This window comes from Zophobas morio, unplaced genomic scaffold (assembly GCF_036711695.1).
Source record: "Zophobas morio isolate AGI-343-1 ecotype UQ-CSIRO unplaced genomic scaffold, CSIRO_AGI_Zmor_V1 ptg000024l, whole genome shotgun sequence".
NCBI lineage: Eukaryota > Metazoa > Arthropoda > Insecta > Coleoptera > Tenebrionidae > Zophobas > Zophobas morio.
Window position 1 is genome coordinate 3277961 of NW_026972129.1, and position 17355 is coordinate 3295315.

General features: G+C 30.2%; 1 protein-coding gene across 2 annotated transcripts; it reads left to right on the forward strand.

The window, feature by feature from the left end:
- Positions 1-302: 302 nt before the first annotated feature.
- Positions 303-15937, forward strand: Cpsf5 (Cleavage and polyadenylation specific factor 5). Of its 2 annotated transcripts, none has more exons than XM_064064736.1 (6): positions 303-692; positions 743-1007; positions 13755-13920; positions 15472-15586; positions 15639-15688; positions 15752-15937. In XM_064064736.1, exons 1-5 carry the CDS (start codon positions 529-531, stop codon positions 15658-15660), a joined length of 732 nt encoding a protein of 243 aa, XP_063920806.1. In that variant the 5' UTR covers positions 303-528; the 3' UTR covers positions 15661-15688; positions 15752-15937. The 2 variants fall into 2 exon arrangements, with proteins under 2 accessions (XP_063920806.1, XP_063920805.1); XM_064064735.1 differs by having other exon boundaries at positions 304-692; positions 15742-15937.
- The last annotated feature ends 1418 nt before the right edge of the window (positions 15938-17355 follow it).

Below are 17355 nucleotides of genomic sequence, written 5' to 3' on the forward strand. Positions count from 1 at the left end.
TGCTAATAATATGTGTTCCGAATTTGGCATCGTTCGTTGATAGTGGTAATACGAACATGCTACAAGCTAGAATTTAAAGTTGGCGGTCATGATAGAATGCGCAATATCATACCATATGCCATATGCCTGTACCATGGTACCAACTTAAATCAACAGGTGGTGGTTTTTTTATTTTTGAATAAAAAGTAAATCCCCATACATCAATCTCACCAATCTAGACGCTCGATCTTTATAAAGTCCCTAGATAAACATTCTAGGGACTTTAAGATCATAAGAAGCGTGGACGCCATCGTGCGGCAGCGGCGTAAACTAACAGATTATAAGATGGCGAACCAAATTAAATGAGCGTCGGTACAGTGTTGATGGCGCCTTCTATGTTAATCTGTGCACTTTTATTTGTAAATTGTGTATCAATTATTTGTGTTGTTCATTTGTAGCAGTTTTGGTTTAACTTAATATTAAGCTTTAAAGTGTGAAGTGAATCAGACTGTCAGACCACAATCTTAAGAATAGTTGTTTAATTAGAAAATGGCAATGACGTCCTCACAAGTAAAAACACAATCAAATAATATGGCCGGAAGTGGTTGGCCCCGTAGAAATAGTCAAAATTCTACCACTGCTGCAGCAACAACATCAACATTTGAAAGCAAATATTCAGTCACATCACCAGCTATAAACAGAATAATCAATTTGTGTGTAATAAGTTGAATTGTTATTTTTTGTATTGTAGAATGTGTTACAGATATCCACTAACAAATTATATATTTGGCACCAAAGAACCTTTATTTGAAAAAGATCCAAGTGTTCCAGCAAGATTTCAAAGAATGCGAGATGAATTTGAACGGATAGGTATGAGACGAAGTGTAGAAGGTGTTCTGCTTGTTCATGAACATGGTTTACCACATGTTTTGTTGCTGCAACTTGGAACAACGTTCTTTAAGTTACCTGGAGGTGAATTAAATCCTGGTGAGGATGAAGTTGAAGGTCTTAAGAGGCTATTAACAGAGGTACGTACATATAGTTATATGAACATAAAACATGTTTATCTCAAGCTCAGTTTATATAATAAATAAGTGATTGTAATTTATTACATCTGTTTGAAATATGTTATATAAATATATTTATAAGAAAAGAACACAATTAATTATAATCGGTTTATTCCATAAGTAGTAGTATTTGGAATAAACTGAATTTATAATGTAAGATGCAATATTTTCATATTTTTACTATGACGACGAAATACACACAGCCAAGCACAAATCACCCAATAAATGGAAATTCCCGTAATCTTTCACTATAGTATGTACTTATATGAAAAAAAAATCTGAACAAGATGAGAAAATCAGGTGCTCATAGATCAATGAAAAGCAATGGGAATAAGACATTCATGTCATTTGTCCAGTTTCTTTTTATTATTATGATTAAACTCGCACATAACGTAGGGTTTAGATTTATTAAAAAATCAAGAAGGAGATTAGATTAAAATAAAAAACAGGACATGTTCAAAACTTGAAAGTTTGTAAAACAATGTTTTACCAACATTTATACTTTTCAGGTGAGAACTGTTTCAAATAATCTGATTGTAACATATTTTATAGTACTCGTACACAAGGGTAGAAAACTTAAGCCTAGTAAAATTTGTTAAACGCATTCAGGCTTTCCAAAAATTGTCAGAGTACAAACTGCCTTCCTGAAACACGTGGATATGGTGGCCGCATCCTTACATAGGTACGATGTCACTACATTTTCAAAAACAAAGTAAAAATGATGTAAGGTATTCATCCAATTTCAACGCCTATGTTTAAGTTTGTAAGCATTTTGTTCATGTTTAGTTCAGAATTTGGTGGAATTGGTAAAATACACTATAAAGATTTAATATAATCGCTATTATGCCAAGAAAACGTAAGAAACAATCATCAGTGTTGGATTATGACCTGATTTTTACAAAACAAATAACTGTCTCAATGGCAAAGAAGTACTTATCACTTTCATTGGCCGAAAAAATAACAGCAAATAACAAAACCAGTTTACTAAATGTTAAAATTATTGGAGTTAACTTAACATATTACCAATGTGAGCGTTATAAATATTACAATTTACCTGAACTTTATTCATTCGTCAGGGGACGTTTCCAAGATTTCATGGCCGTCTTCTTTAATTATTATTTGATCAACAATACAAATGTTGATAATTCCGTTTTTAGATTACCTTTATTTCGTTGCATTTGGTTCACAAAATAGATACTTAAGAAATACGTCAAAGTGTAGAGGTAGAATGAGAAGAGGGAATATAGTTTGAAAAAGTGACTGGTGCCGTGCTTGGAACTAGGGTCACAATTCCAGCTCCTCCTGGAAACTGATTGTTTCAGTGGCGTGCTGAAAAGCGTTTGCTGGGTACCGGGCACAAAACACAAGAATAATTTAATAAGATAGAATAAAAAGCAGCAGTAAAATTTACGTGTGTTTTTGTGTTGCTATATATATTTTTGTTTTTATAAATAGATGTTCTTACTAACCATTTTAAATCAAACGACACCGCCTCTGATCCTCTTTTGTTGACTGAAGGCTCCCAATGTAGTACAGAAAGGGTTAAATTACTTTATTATACAAGCAGACGCATCCGCCATTTTGAATTCCAGAATTTTAGTGTCAAATCTAAGGTTCTGGTCAATTATTCCGAGTATGAAACGTGACTACCAAAAACAATACTTTGCTTTGTCTTTTGTTTAAAATTCAAATTGCAACTATATACATTACAAATGATAATTACGAAAATTTATTAGGTATTCGTTTTTCATACAATTAAAATAAATATGATGTGATTAATTTTGTTAAGTCTTAGCGACGATGAGAAAATTCCACGATTATAAATTTTTATTACCCCTTTTAGTTCAGCATCTCGCTAGAAATTGTAGTTACATTTAAACTTATTTAATAATCTTTTTCAAAATTAAATATGAAATAGTGCTTTATTATATATACATAGTTAGTATATATAAAGTCCCGGAACGATTGAATAACTTTGTTATTTGAAAAGCTTTTTTTTCAGGAAATTAATTTTGTGTGGATATATAGTTAAACATGGCTACTTGATTACAATATTTTTAATTTTTTTATCGCTTTTGGTTTGACACACGACTGCCTACTTTATTTTTTTTTTTTTTTGTTTAATGGAACACCCAGATGTTTTTGACATTTTCTGATGCAGAATAAAAAACTAATTTCAGAAATTATCAACATGTTTATTTCTACCGATACAAAAAGTATAAAACAGTTCACAAAAAAGCACCTAATATTGTAAAATTACGTCATCTTTGAAAATACTAATAAATAATAAACTATGAGTGGGACTACAACAACTGTTCAAAGTGTTCTCCGTTTACAGTTTGGCAGTGATGTAATCGATCAACAAAATGTCAATATTAGGTGGTTTTTTGTGAATTGTTTCTATTTTTTGTATCAGCAGACATAAACATGTTGATAATTTCTGAAAGTAGTTTTTTATTCTGCTTCAGAAAATGTCAAAAAAATCTGGGTGTTCCATTAAAAAAGAGTAGGCGATCATGTCTGTCAAACCGAGAGCGATAAAAAAAGGAAACATGTTGTAATCAAATCGCCATGTTTAACTATACAGGGTGTTATTGAAAGGTACGTACAACAAAATGGACAGTTCTTCACGAAGTCTAAGAAGTCTGAAAAACTTATTTTGTGTTATCAAAATTATAAGGGGAAAATTCACCTAACTTTTTTAGACGCTACTGAAGGATAAAGAGGTACAATGAATTTATTTTAGTAAATCCTAGCAAACGTAACAATAAAACTTTTGTCAAGACTAAATGTGGCTATAGAAAAGAAATATGATCTTTTTATCAGAGGCGTACAACGAATTTGGACATAAATTTTAATAATTTTTATCTCTAAAAGGAGAACACTTTTACCTGAACTTTTTTTTAATTTTAGCACCTATACTTCGAGACCAATTGCCGATTTTATTTTGTACGTACCTTTCAATAACACGCTGTATATGTTAGAGGAAATGCAGTGAATGCTAACAGCCACTAGGGAATGTTATCTTGAATATAGAATGTAACATTTACTGATTTTTTCTAGGGAATGTTGACTGGTATGTAGAGATTGTGGTTTCAAGAGGTAAAAATTAAACAACATAGAATTATCAAAAAAAAATTCACTAAATTACCAGTTATTCTACCTCCATAGGTTTAATATCAAGTAAACTTGAATCATTTATGATTAACGTTTCCTTAAGATTATTAAAAGTACTCTGGTAATTGTGACTATTTTGGGCATAATAACTTTCCAAATAGTAATATAACTTTGGTTATTATATACATTATGCGTATCATTATGAAGGCATCTTTATTTGCAATAGATTCCTGTGTGTGTGATGGGTTATATTGGGTGATTTTTAGTGCTTGTAATTGTGGTAAAAATAATCTTTTCAGTCCAAGATAAATTGACCTAAACAGAGAAAAGAGTTGACTTTAAAACAATTTTAGTCACGGTTTTTCTTTTCTGATATGCTGTTTGTTTTAGTTACGTACCTTCTGTTGTTTTTGGGATAGGTTTATAGACAAAGACTCATTGAAAATAGACAATCATCGCTGTTGCTGTTACTACGATATCTTAAATTAATAAAACAATATTAATGTAAATTTATATAGATTTGTAAATATTTATATAGTTATATGTAGGTATATATATTTTTTCAATGGATAATAACATCGAATTGCTGTGAAGTATTAATTACAACATTACATGTAACAAAATATTATATTGCTTTTATGTCTATTGTCATTGACTATTGTATTTAATTTCATAAAGTTGAAAACAGTGATGCAGTAGTGCAGTTCTTTTATTTTTATCAGCTAAATTTCTCGTTTTGTTTTGTTTTGTTTTTCTTTTATATACTTATATATATATTTATGGGTTTTGTAGAGTACTGAGTACACAATTCAAAATGTATCTAAATGAAAATCCAAGAAAGAACAATTACACTTAGTTCTGGTTATTTTTTTATCATTTATGTCTTATGTTTTCTTTCATTTGCCTAAATTATTATTGTTCTTTCTCTGGTAATTTGGATTTGTAATAGTGCATATTTCTGGATTGTTAACATTCAATATTTTTTAATAAGTCCATATCAAATCAAGTACATATTTTTAATCAGTGTAAATATAATGTATATTCAAAAACATAAGCGTTCTAGCTAGACGGTGTCTGATGATTAAAACTTGTGATGTTTGTCGTCTTGTTGCTTCACTTCATATGATCTATAAGGAATCGAAAGTAAGGGTAGGGTCTACAATGAAATGAAATAGATTCTAACCTATTTTTGACAAATATCGTACGAGCTTGAATCAAGAAGACGGTATGTGTTAATCATTTTAATTGTCTCGACATCGTCTATTTAGATTCCCTAATTTTTGATCATACGACATCATCTTTGTATTTATTGTAATGTTTTTTAGTTAGATGTAATTGCTGTTGGCATTTTTAACTTGGAAACCAGAGTACAATAATTGATTTGCATAAAATTGATAGACATTTGAAACGTAGCCATACTGATGTTAAATTTTTTATACAAAATTAGAAAATCATATTGTAATAAAGGTATAGTGGCGACTCTCCTTGTATGAGTTTTGAATACAGCTCGGGTCATTGGTGTAACATATTGATTATCTTTATTGTTTAAACATGATTTCAAACAAAATGTATTTAAAAAATTTTAGCAAACGAGTTTTTTTAATACAGTAAAATTATTTTTTAAAAATGAAGATAATCAATAATAAGCCCTTTTCGTCCAATTAAGAATGTTTTAAATCAAGCCATGCCTTAAATATTGCATACATACGGCATATCGCGATTAATGTGAAGTATCGAATTTAAAAATTTTCATTTAAAGTCAAAAATCGTTGTCAAACACTTCTTCATTACAAAAATTAATTTAGACTATAATTTATATATTATCTACTACTGACCGATTGTAACGTCTTCCATAATAAAAAAAAACCTCGCCTGTTGAAACGTTCAATATTTCTTTTGTGCAGGTAACAAAGGAGTTTTTTGTTTTTTTTTTTAAAGAAATTTAAAGGCACTAGCGCAATTAGCACAACAAAATGTGCATTGTTAGAATCAGTAGTATTTATTTGATCATAATACTGTTATAAAACTATGACAAAATTTAGAATACATTTTGAAATATGACGTGATTAATAATAATCAGTAAACACGTTTCTAAAATTATGAAAATTCAAGAAATAATGAAATTTTAATACACGTATGTATAAAAACCGAATTTTAAAACGAATACTTCGATGCAGAATGAGAAAAAGTTTGTGATAAATTGTGTAAGATTGATTCATGAATCTTCAGAAATTAGTCGGTTTTTGATACCTGACAACATCGCTGCGAAGTCTCCCGTATAAAATGCATTGCTTATGGGTTTTCTACGCTGCCAATTCAGAATAGAAAGCAGTACAGACGTTTTGGAAGAACAGTTGCGCACACGTGAAATTGGGCATTTTTCTACTACAGAATCTGTAAGATCTGCAACATATTTTTTTCCCCATAATTTACTATGTATGTAATGTATGAAAATTTCAATGAATATTTTCAGTTAAGATTCAATGTTTGAAGTAATAATTATATTGTATTTGTAAAATTGTGGTGTAAAATATGTAACAAAATTATTGTCATAGTTTATGTTTACAAATTACGTTTGATCTTAAAAGATACAGTCATTTGTTAAAATTGACCATGTCCTTGCATCCTACTTCTGATTTACTATAATAACTGTCGAGTATGTCTGGAAAAGCGATTTGAAATCTAAATGAAATTTTTGAAACATGACAGTATTTTGAAACAATTTCAGTCTGCTATTTGCAAACCTTTCTTGATGCATTTTTCTTTTTAATCCCCACTTGACACTAATTTTACTTTTGCCGTGTTTTATGGAACTAAAAACTAATTATAAATTATTTAAGGCGATTTTCATGTTTCCAATGCATAAATCGCATTAGTTCCAAATGTGACTGGTTAAAACCATGAGAAGATTAACAGATAATAAAAATATTTCTCTCCACTGCAATTTAACTTCTTCATGTGTCACTAGTGCGAAACAAATCATTAACATTGAAACAATTACAAGAGTGGCTTGCGTTTAAATTTTGTTCGTGTCAAATAAGTTTGCGGCTTTTTGTGTTTGTTAACTCACATCAGCTGTGGTTTATTAAGCACACCAAGGTACAGATTTCTTTTAACCCTTAGCTCACTCAATTTTTTATTACTAATACCTACAGAAAGTTACCTTTTTATTTTCATCTACTTCTGTGATCAGGTGCTTCATGTTTCGTTTATTGTTGGTACATTGATAATGCTGATACTATCTCTTTCAAACAACTTAATTTTGATTGAACAGAATATTGAATTATTTATGAGAAACAACATATTCCAAATATGGGATGTAAATATTTCTATAGTTATATTAAAACTAGACAACAAATTTCAGTTCTAAAGTACGATTTGTGACTGTAATTGATACAGAATATATGAATTCTTAAAATATAAATACGTGAAGAAACGTGCAAAATTTTGTTTACTGTAACATTTGTGATTTAGTAACAGAACTTTTTACTTTTAGATGACATTTTAGTTTTGTGTTATGTCCGTTTTTACTTACTATTGAATTTCACACTTTTTTTGTTTCTTAAGCTACGTGTCCTCTTGAGAGAAAAACTTCCGAGATCCTCTCTGTATATGTGTGGTCGGGCCTGCTGTCAAATGGATAAGCAAAACTGCATCTACGTCCCGAAAGTGGCTCCTGCGAACAAGTTTACAAGTGCGATCTCCGAAAAATATGCCTACATGTTTCAATGATAATAAACTCCGAAATATGAAATATCAAATTAATACTAAAGACCATATAGAATCAGAACTCTCGTAAGGGTTACTTTCAAGTAGACTCGTAGCTTTAAGCAGTAACTAAAGAAAATATTGTGAAAGTTCGATTCCACAAATGTCGAAAACGTAAAAAAGTTTGGTTTTCTTTACGACAGTCGGAAATATTTTAAACAAATAATTTTGGAAAACATGCTTCAGGACCCAGGTTTTAACCGTGCTGTGCTCCAAAATTAATATAAGAATATCTAGAAGGCTAGCTAAGGTCTGTCTTTAAATTATTAGTAAAAAATGTGTACCCAATTAAAAATTTTCCTGAGTAATACCACTTGAAAAGTTCTAAGTTATGTAAGTACATAAATATTTACATAACTTGATGACTGCTTTAAACTTGCCGTGAGATAATCTTTTTTCTTTTAATTTTTTTTCGTTAGCTTCAGTTTTTTTTATAGATTACTTAAGTGTTATATAAAATATATGATATGTGTAACGTACATATACATATATTATATGCATATACAGGTGCCTCAACGATTTGGTGAGAGAAGATTCCACCTTTATGTTGAACTATTGATCAAATGATTTATTTATGTACAATTATTTTCAAATGTATGTACTAGTATTCTATTTAAAATTCACACACCAAAGTTGTAGTTTTTTAAATGGAACAACGTATGTATATAATTTTACGGATTTAACTTCTTTATGACAAAAGAAAAAAGGTGACATTTAATGTTTTTTGTGAAAAAATGGTTGCATTTAAAATTTGACAGCTCCATCGTTACTAAAATGAAACGTTTAGACTTCTGCGAAAACGATCACCATCTCTTAACATGTATATAAAAAATTGGTCGAAATTTCGATAGAATTTCCTTCGCCCCTGAAATATAATGAAACATATCCAGAATTTTAGAAAAACTATAAAATCTGATTTTGCGAATTTTATTTTTTTTTATGCAAATCTAAAAAAAAATTAATGCAATGATAAATCACAAATAGAGTGATAATTATAATATAATAATTCAAATGGGATTTATTTGACAAAATATTGAGACGAGACCTCATCAATTTTTTTGAGGGATAAAGCCATACATTTTTATTTAAAATTTACCATATCTACAATAACTCGGTAAGGTCTGCAAGATTTCAAAGCATTCGGTTTTGCAGTTCCTGATTTAATCAATAAAATAAATTGAGTCATTCATTAATTTCTTTAAGTTATCCTGTTAAAGCAAATCTAAAAACTATGAATGCACTGACAAATCACAAGTATGGACTCATCATGTTTTACAAATTTCAGATAGGACTTATTCGATAAGATTTTGAGGTGATGCCATAAATTTTTTGGAGAGGATAAGCAAATTTATTTTGATTAAAAATTTACCACGCTTATGATAGCTTTAAAACATCTGCAAAATTTCAACGCATTCGGGTTTGCAGATTCAAAATCAAATTGCAAAATTTTATATAAGTTTCTGTTAAAAACTCAACACGGATTCATAAACTACAAGTGTAGGACTATGTTATTTGTTATTATTATTAATTTAACAGTCATTTACAATGTACAATTTTGAGGTGACACCACATTGTTGTAAACAAAGTTTGCTTACTATTTTACTATTTACATGATAATCGTAATACACATATAAAATTTGACAAAAATCAGTCCAGTAGTTTCGGAAATTGTTTCCAATAACGTCGGACGCCGGACAGACAGACAAATGGCGATTCTTTGTCGTTAAGTTTTGTCTGCGACATTATATAACGGGTGTTAGTTGCGAAAGTCATAAAGCTGGTATTGGTTTTTACTTACCGAGCATTTGACTCTTATGTCGATTTTTATTAGACATTTACTCTCCAAGACTACTGGACCAATTATTGTCAAATTTGATGTTTATTTTAGGAGTATCGTGTGGATGTTAAGACGGTAACCAAAATTTTTGAAATCACTCCCACCACTAATGTGATGACATCCTTTCAACATTTCTCATAGTAACAACTATTTAAATTTTTATAAAATAACATACTCCTGTACTTGTGATTTATGAATCCACCTTTATGTTTATCACAATTACTGTACAACAATATTTGTGCAAAATTTTCTACATGTCACCTAGCCGATATTTACGCGCATAACTGCGCCCCCGGTGGTCATGTGGGCTTATCTAGTGTCGTGTTTGAGTTCTGCTTGATCGAGTTCGTTGCTTGTCGCAAATTTTTTAACACATTGAATTTGTTTAACAGGTGCGAAGGAAGGAATAACTTTCGACCAATTTTTTTATTGAAGAAACCAAAACGATTTTTTATTAATTTAATTATTTTATAAATTCATGTTATTATGTGGATAAATGACATTTGACATAGTTACTGTAAAGTGCCAATTCTCTTTCCAAATTGTTACCTATTCTGTGATTCTGCGTTGTCAGCTGTCGCGAATTAAATTTAAGATTTATTGTAGACATTCTTCTTAATATAAAAAAATAATGATAACGAATCGACTAAACAGTAAACACCCGATATCTAACGTTACAAGGCGCCACTTAAGAAAAATAATATAAGACCTCAAGTACTTTTAGTTTTTAGGGAAAACACTGCGTACTTGAAAGTCGAAAGCTAGAGGCCACATAACACACTTGATTCAATTTTTGTATGTGAGTGAGGTGCGCCACATGATTTTTAATTTTGATGAAAAATATTGAGGATGCTCTTTTATTTAACAAATACGAAGAACCGTTTTCATTTATTTTTTGGATACTTCACTTCCAATGGGCACCGATTAGAAATCTGAAGTTGTGCGATGTCCACTCCCTTCTATTATGTATTGAAATTATTACATGTAATTTTATTTTACTGCCTAGTAATTGTGCTTTTAATAATAAATGTTTATTTACATAAGTGTGGGAACAGTTGCTTTGCAGATGAGTGCGACGGTTTGTGCACGAGTGCGCTTGTCGAACGAGGAAGAATGTCGCACGAATCAGGCAAAAATGTTAACGCACGTGGTATGGATAATATTTAGTTTTTGCACGGATTCTTATTTAATTTATAAAAAAAATGCGAGCCAGTCATTATATAAATGTTTCTGAAATAGTGTGAAAGTGACAATTCGGCCGATGGACTCGATTACTATACCTTCTTAGTTTACTTTCGGGAAGTAATAAGAAATAATAATTGACTTCCACAGAAATCTATTGTCTTAAAATATATTTTTGTTTTAGTTCGAATTAGTGTGGCTATTGACAACATTTGCGATTATGGTATTGTATTGAGCTTACAATAGGTTTTATTTGTTTTAAGAGCAAAGGGCCCCATAGAGCAAGGAGAAAGATAGTCTATTAAACAATATTGACACGGTTCATTGCGTGGTAATGCTTATCGCTTTGTGGTAATTTCGAAGTTACTTGTATTATAGGGTAATATACAGGTTGTTAGAATGTATGGAAAGGGTTAAATATCTTGAGAACCAGTTGTACAAATCAACTGAAATTGGGTATAGGGGTACAAGAAGTTGTGCTCTAATTATTCGTAAAAAAAATTTTTTTGCTTCATTTCTTTTTGAGACGCAAGGCTAACTTTTTTTTTTGTGGCACTGCCATATAATTAATGCATTTTTGAATAGAGCCTTTTTTTTCTGAATTCATTGATATAGCACAATCATACTTTCTTATTGAAATGGCAAAATAACTTGTTAAACAATAAGTAAATTAATTAATGATTATGAATTTTTATTAATATTAAGCAATAAATAAAGTAACCAATTTCTGTTTTCTACAAAAGATGCTAAAAATGCTCTCCATTTACTTCCTGGCAGTAAAAAAGACGCTGAATAAAATTTTGTGGTCAGTTAATGAGAATTTCTGGACGAATGCTAGCAATTTCGTTACGTTACGTAAGTCTTCAATGTGAATCATTATATTGATATAAACGTGATTCTTCAAATAGCCCCACACAAAAAAGTCAAGCGGTGTCAAATCCGGTGACCTGGCAGACCACTCAATAATACGCCTTCCGCCTATTCATCTGCTAAGAACAGTTTCATTGGAGTGCTGTCTCACTTGACGTCCAAAGTAGGGTGGAGCACCATATCTTGTTGAAACCAAATAGTTTCTGCTGGTAAGGCCGGATTTTAGTATGTAATTGGGAAATAATTCTCTAAGTATAGACACTATACGTTCCCGCAAAAGCCTTAAGTATCCCTCAGAATTTAAATTCCCATTAATAAAAAAAAAAAAGACCAATTACATGGTAACTAATAATACCGTACCAAACACTCAGTTTTTCTGGACTCTGTGTGGATTTGCTCCATCCAGTATGGATTTGTGTCATACCAATACCTGCAGTTGTGTCTGTTCACATGAGTGTTGATAAAATTTCCTTTTTGTATTCTGTTATAATAATGTCGGTAAATTCAAGTCTATCTTCGTTTAGCTCTTGTACCTAATGGATTTTGTATGGGTGAAACTTTATTTTTCATTATTGTTTGAATTGATTTTCTACTAACATTTTGATTCAGCGCTAAGAGGACATTAAGGGTGTTTTCATCATTTGTAGCAGTTTTTGTTGGACGTTCTTTAACACTTCACCTTCATTAAATGTTCGTAGGGTTTTTTAAACCGTCGACTTAGAAATGGGTTCTCGCTCAGGATGAATTTCATTGAAAAGTGTTACTACTTGAGCAAAACTTCGTCTTTTGTCACCGTACCAGATCATCGTTAATAATTCTATGCACTCAGTTTCACTTGGATGCACCATTTTTGCAAAAAATACCTTACATGTCAAATTAAAATTATTTTCAAAGGTAACTATGTCATCTTTCTTTTTTTTTTTTATTTATTCTTATTTAAAATAATTTATTTTGCCATTTCAATCAGAAAGAAAGGATGATTGTACTACATCACTGAATTCAGAAAAAAAGCTCTATTTAAAAATGGATTAATTATATGTTAATGCTATTACTTGAGATCAAAGATTACTAGTGTTGTCACAGGCACAATAGCCAGTTGAAAGTCGTCACAAAAATCAGCAAATCAAAAGTTTCAATAGTCCACCATTCATTGGTGATTTGTATACATATTATATTTATTATTAAAAAAGTAAAGTAAAATAAAATCATAATCATTCCAATACGTCTTATAGAAACGAGTTTCAAGAGAGTAAGAAAACGGCACAACTTCAGACGTCTATCTAACTTTCTGTGATATTTGTTACTCAAAAGATCATCCTGAATCTATTTTCACTGCAAAAATCATCTCTGGGTTTTCACCCTAACAAAAGTTAACATGGGGTCTAATATTTAACATGGGAATCCCTATGGCCACTTTTAAAAAAGATGCACTGTATAAAGGGAATACAAACCTTTCACATTTTAGTTAAACTTAACATCACTGTATATTTACCTAATAAGATTTTGAATTAAGTCAATGACGACGGTCTCTATAAAAACTGCAAATGATGATGTTGCGTGAATAAAAAAATTACACAGAAATGGTAGTATTGTTGAAAAATAAAAACTCGGAGTATTTTCAGAGTTATGATACCAAATTTTCTAAGATTATTGTAATGAAATTTGCTATTCCACAAGCAAGAAATTTGTACGTATCTTGTCGTATAGGAGATGTATGGAAAGTACTTCATATATTTTGTACAAACCGTGTATATATATGTATGTGTGTACATATATGTATATTCTAAATTTATCCTAGGGTATGAATAGGTCAGCCAATAATGTTGTAATAATTTTTAAAAAAATTGTACTTGTATTTAGATTTGGATTATATTTAAGAATGCCTCTCAATCAAGCTCTGGAAGGGCGGTACTTTCTATGGTGAGTTGTTCCAGACACTTGGCCGATTGGATGGTGTTAAGCAAGATTGGTTAGTGGAAGATATCATCGGCAATTGGTGGAGACCCAACTTTGAACCACCTCAGTACCCGTACATTCCTCCACATATAACAAAGCCAAAAGAACACAAACGTCTGTTCCTTGTACAACTTCAAGAAAAGGGTATTGTATAACCATAGCAAGAAGATTGTACCTTTTGTCTAGTGATATTGTTTAGAGAGCAGTGTTATTTTTCGTATCTTTGATAAACGTGAGATTGATAAGTATAACTTATTTTGAAATATATTGTATTCGAACCATGAAAAAATAATGTTGCTCACTTCATTTTTTAATTTTGTGAAACGTCAAAATACACTTTCGATGTTTTTAGCGAAGAAAGAAATACCATTTGCTCCATTTTAATATATTTACAGTATGGCATTACCAGTGTGTATTTGGAGTAGGTATTTCTTTACTCATATCGTTGGACTAAATTGTATCCAGAAAGTAATGAATGCATTCTTAAACGAAGTTTGAGATCAGGTTTTTTTTATAGTTTGTTATGTTTTGTAATATTTTCGGAAGTTAGAAACAGTTAGACAACGATTATTTTCAATCTGTATACAAAATGTGTATTTTTCCAAGCCAGAATTTAATTATTACATTAAATGTTTTAAAATCTACTCTAATGGGTGTTTTTAGAATACATGCTCAATAAATTGCAATTCGCATCAAACTGGAATGTGCTTTACATTTGATGATCCTACCGTATTTAAAAATAGTATAATGTAATGTGTCAGTCGTTATTACATCATAATATGACCTAACCCAATTGTACGATGTGGAAATTAATTTAAAAATATTAAAATATCAAAATTCACTGCCCATTGTGATGGAAAGGAATAAATTGAAATTCATTGAATAAATTTAAATTAAGTGGAATACTTCGCAATGATTACACTAAAAAAAATTGATAAAAAAGTTAAATTTATCATTGTATAAAGGAAACAAACCAAGTCCGTTTTTTATATTCTCATAGTAACTGTAGTAATGCATGTTCACATTATTGCCAATAAAAATATCCTTTTGTTGGTATATTTTGTTAAAGTTGGTATATTTAACATATTTCACTATAGTATACTGTATTAGGTTTTATACTATTATTGGTGAAATGATTATTTGATAATTGTATGAAGTTTACTTGTTTGTTTTATGCATCGTTAATGTGACACAGTTGTACAAACATGTGAAAAAAATTAACATACAGGACAACATACAAGAATTAACATCAATATAAATGTGAAAATTCAGGTTTTTCCATGTCTGTACAATAGATTTGGCTTCACTTTTGTTAATTTGAAATTACCGTTACCAGGACTAAAGATCATAATTATTGAAAAATAGTCTCAAGTGAGTGTACGGATATTTGCGCACCAACTTTTTGTATAAATACTCGACTATGAGTTAAACATGTTGTGCAAATATTAAAATCTATAAAAATTATAAATATCGCATTTTTTATAGAAAAATTGTAATCGAGATATATGTAGATTGATGCTACTTTTTTACTGCTGACTACTCACTCACGTAATAGGTTTTGATATTCTAACAACTAGAAAATGTTTTACATTAGTTTTAAGTTGTATTTAACATTCTGCATTTCTAAATGTTTTTTTGGAGTATATCGTTAAAAATTGTTCCAGGTTTTAATATTATCCTGTCTTTTTTTTGCAGCATTATTTGCAGTTCCCAAAAACTACAAATTGGTAGCTGCACCACTTTTTGAGTTATATGACAATTCTCAGGGCTATGGACCCATAATATCTTCATTACCGCAGGCGTTGTGCAGGTAAGAAGTTCTCATGACGCTGTTTTTATTTACTAATTGTTTGTTATTTTAGATTTCAGTTTATTTACATGTAAATAAACAAGGAGAAATATATTGAAAAAGGTGTGACATACATTATGAATAAGTAAATTTATAATACACGGTTTTTGTAATAGATTTTTCTAGGAGGAAGAACTATAGCTATATAAGAAAATACAGTTAAGAAGAAAATTAGTATTTCTTTCATAATTTATATATTATAGTTTTTAAAAATGTATTTCAATGTTGATGTAAAATAATTTTAGTTGCTGATAACTGAGTAATTGTACAATTTATATATTATTTTGTACTTATTAAATAATTAACAATAAAGTGTAGTATCTATATCATTTTATCATATGTGGTTTTATGTTGCGTTATGGGTATATGTTAAAACTAAAATACAAACTTAATGTGCATTCTAATTAAAGTAATATATAGACCAATCAAACCACTGGTTATTTTAGTACAAAACGCGTTCACTAAATTAGTGACGTATTTGGTTAATTGTAAATAACTATATAATTTGCTGAGCTTAATCACATTAGTCAAAATTACCATGCATCCGTCCTTTTATCAAAACTGATCCACTTATTAGAAGATACGTACTATACTAATCCAGTGTTTCGTGTTATTGCCTTTGGCGTGAAATTATTACTTCAGGCTCCTCCTTACGGTCATTAAAATCTGCCGAAATACGGCATAACGCCACTTCCAATATCATCCTTACTATAGCACTTGAAGACTTGTGTAACATATCTACTGTGGACACATCTACTTATTCGCAGTACGAAAATCTTTATGGAAATCGTTTTTATATTGCATTAGAGGCTTTCGTTTTTTTAATAAAAAATAAGAACGTTATTTTCTTTTTGAGCCAAAACTATAACGTGTTTTGGCTTTAAAAAATCTGACAGTATAGATAATATTATTGCTCATCTGGGAACTGAAATTATTTTTTTGTTAAATTATCCATTTTTTAGTTATTGTTGATTAAAGTTAGACCTAAAAGGGCATTTTTTGTAAATGTAGGCAACCAAATATCGTCTTTCGTCAAGAACGACTCAAGAAAATGTATGATTTACGATAGGGTTGGCCACTATTAAGCCATTAAATGGATTTAAAACCCTTGTTGAGAAAGTATGCAAATGAGGTGACCGTATTTACCATGCGGCTTATTCATAGATGAGGAATACAATTTTTGGGAACATCTCCAGATGGAGTAATTATTCATGATTCAGTTATCGAAATTAAATTTGATTTTTTTGTGCCCGGAGTAAAAAAGTTAAAGAAGCTATAAAATACGGCAAATTTTTCCAATCTTGCTAACTGTCAAACAAATTGATATTTTTCTTTTCCAGTCATTACTAAGTCGCTGGCCACGAGTTGTTTTTTTCAATAGACACAACATTACACTGTGATAATTTTTTTTTTGTCTTCATACACTTTTGGAAACATATCTGGTATTGATGCTACATCAATTGAAACTTCACATTTTCCGTAATCGGAATCTGCATTTTGTATCCGTTTTATTTTTCATAAATTCTTTATAGTTATAAGTGTCTGTTTTTGGAGTCTGCTGTTTGTACAATAATTTCGGACAACATGATGGCGGCATTCAAATTTTTCGATAAAATAATTGGGTTCGTAGGGCCTTGCAGCACGAATTTTTTTAAAACGCTGCTGTCTCCATCACCGATGATTTTAAGTCTTAAATTGTGCACTTTTTCTGAATTTTTAAAACCATCTGA

Coding starts and splice junctions, on each gene's coding strand:
- Cpsf5 (XM_064064736.1), top strand. CDS start 529: ATGGCAATGACGTCCTCACAAGTAAAAACACAATCAAATAATATGGCC. Junction 1,008..13,754: donor TTAAGAGGCTATTAACAGAG/GTACGTACATAT, acceptor GAGTTGTTCCAG/ACACTTGGCCGATTGGATGG. Junction 13,921..15,471: donor TGTACAACTTCAAGAAAAGG/GTATTGTATAAC, acceptor TTTTTTTTGCAG/CATTATTTGCAGTTCCCAAA.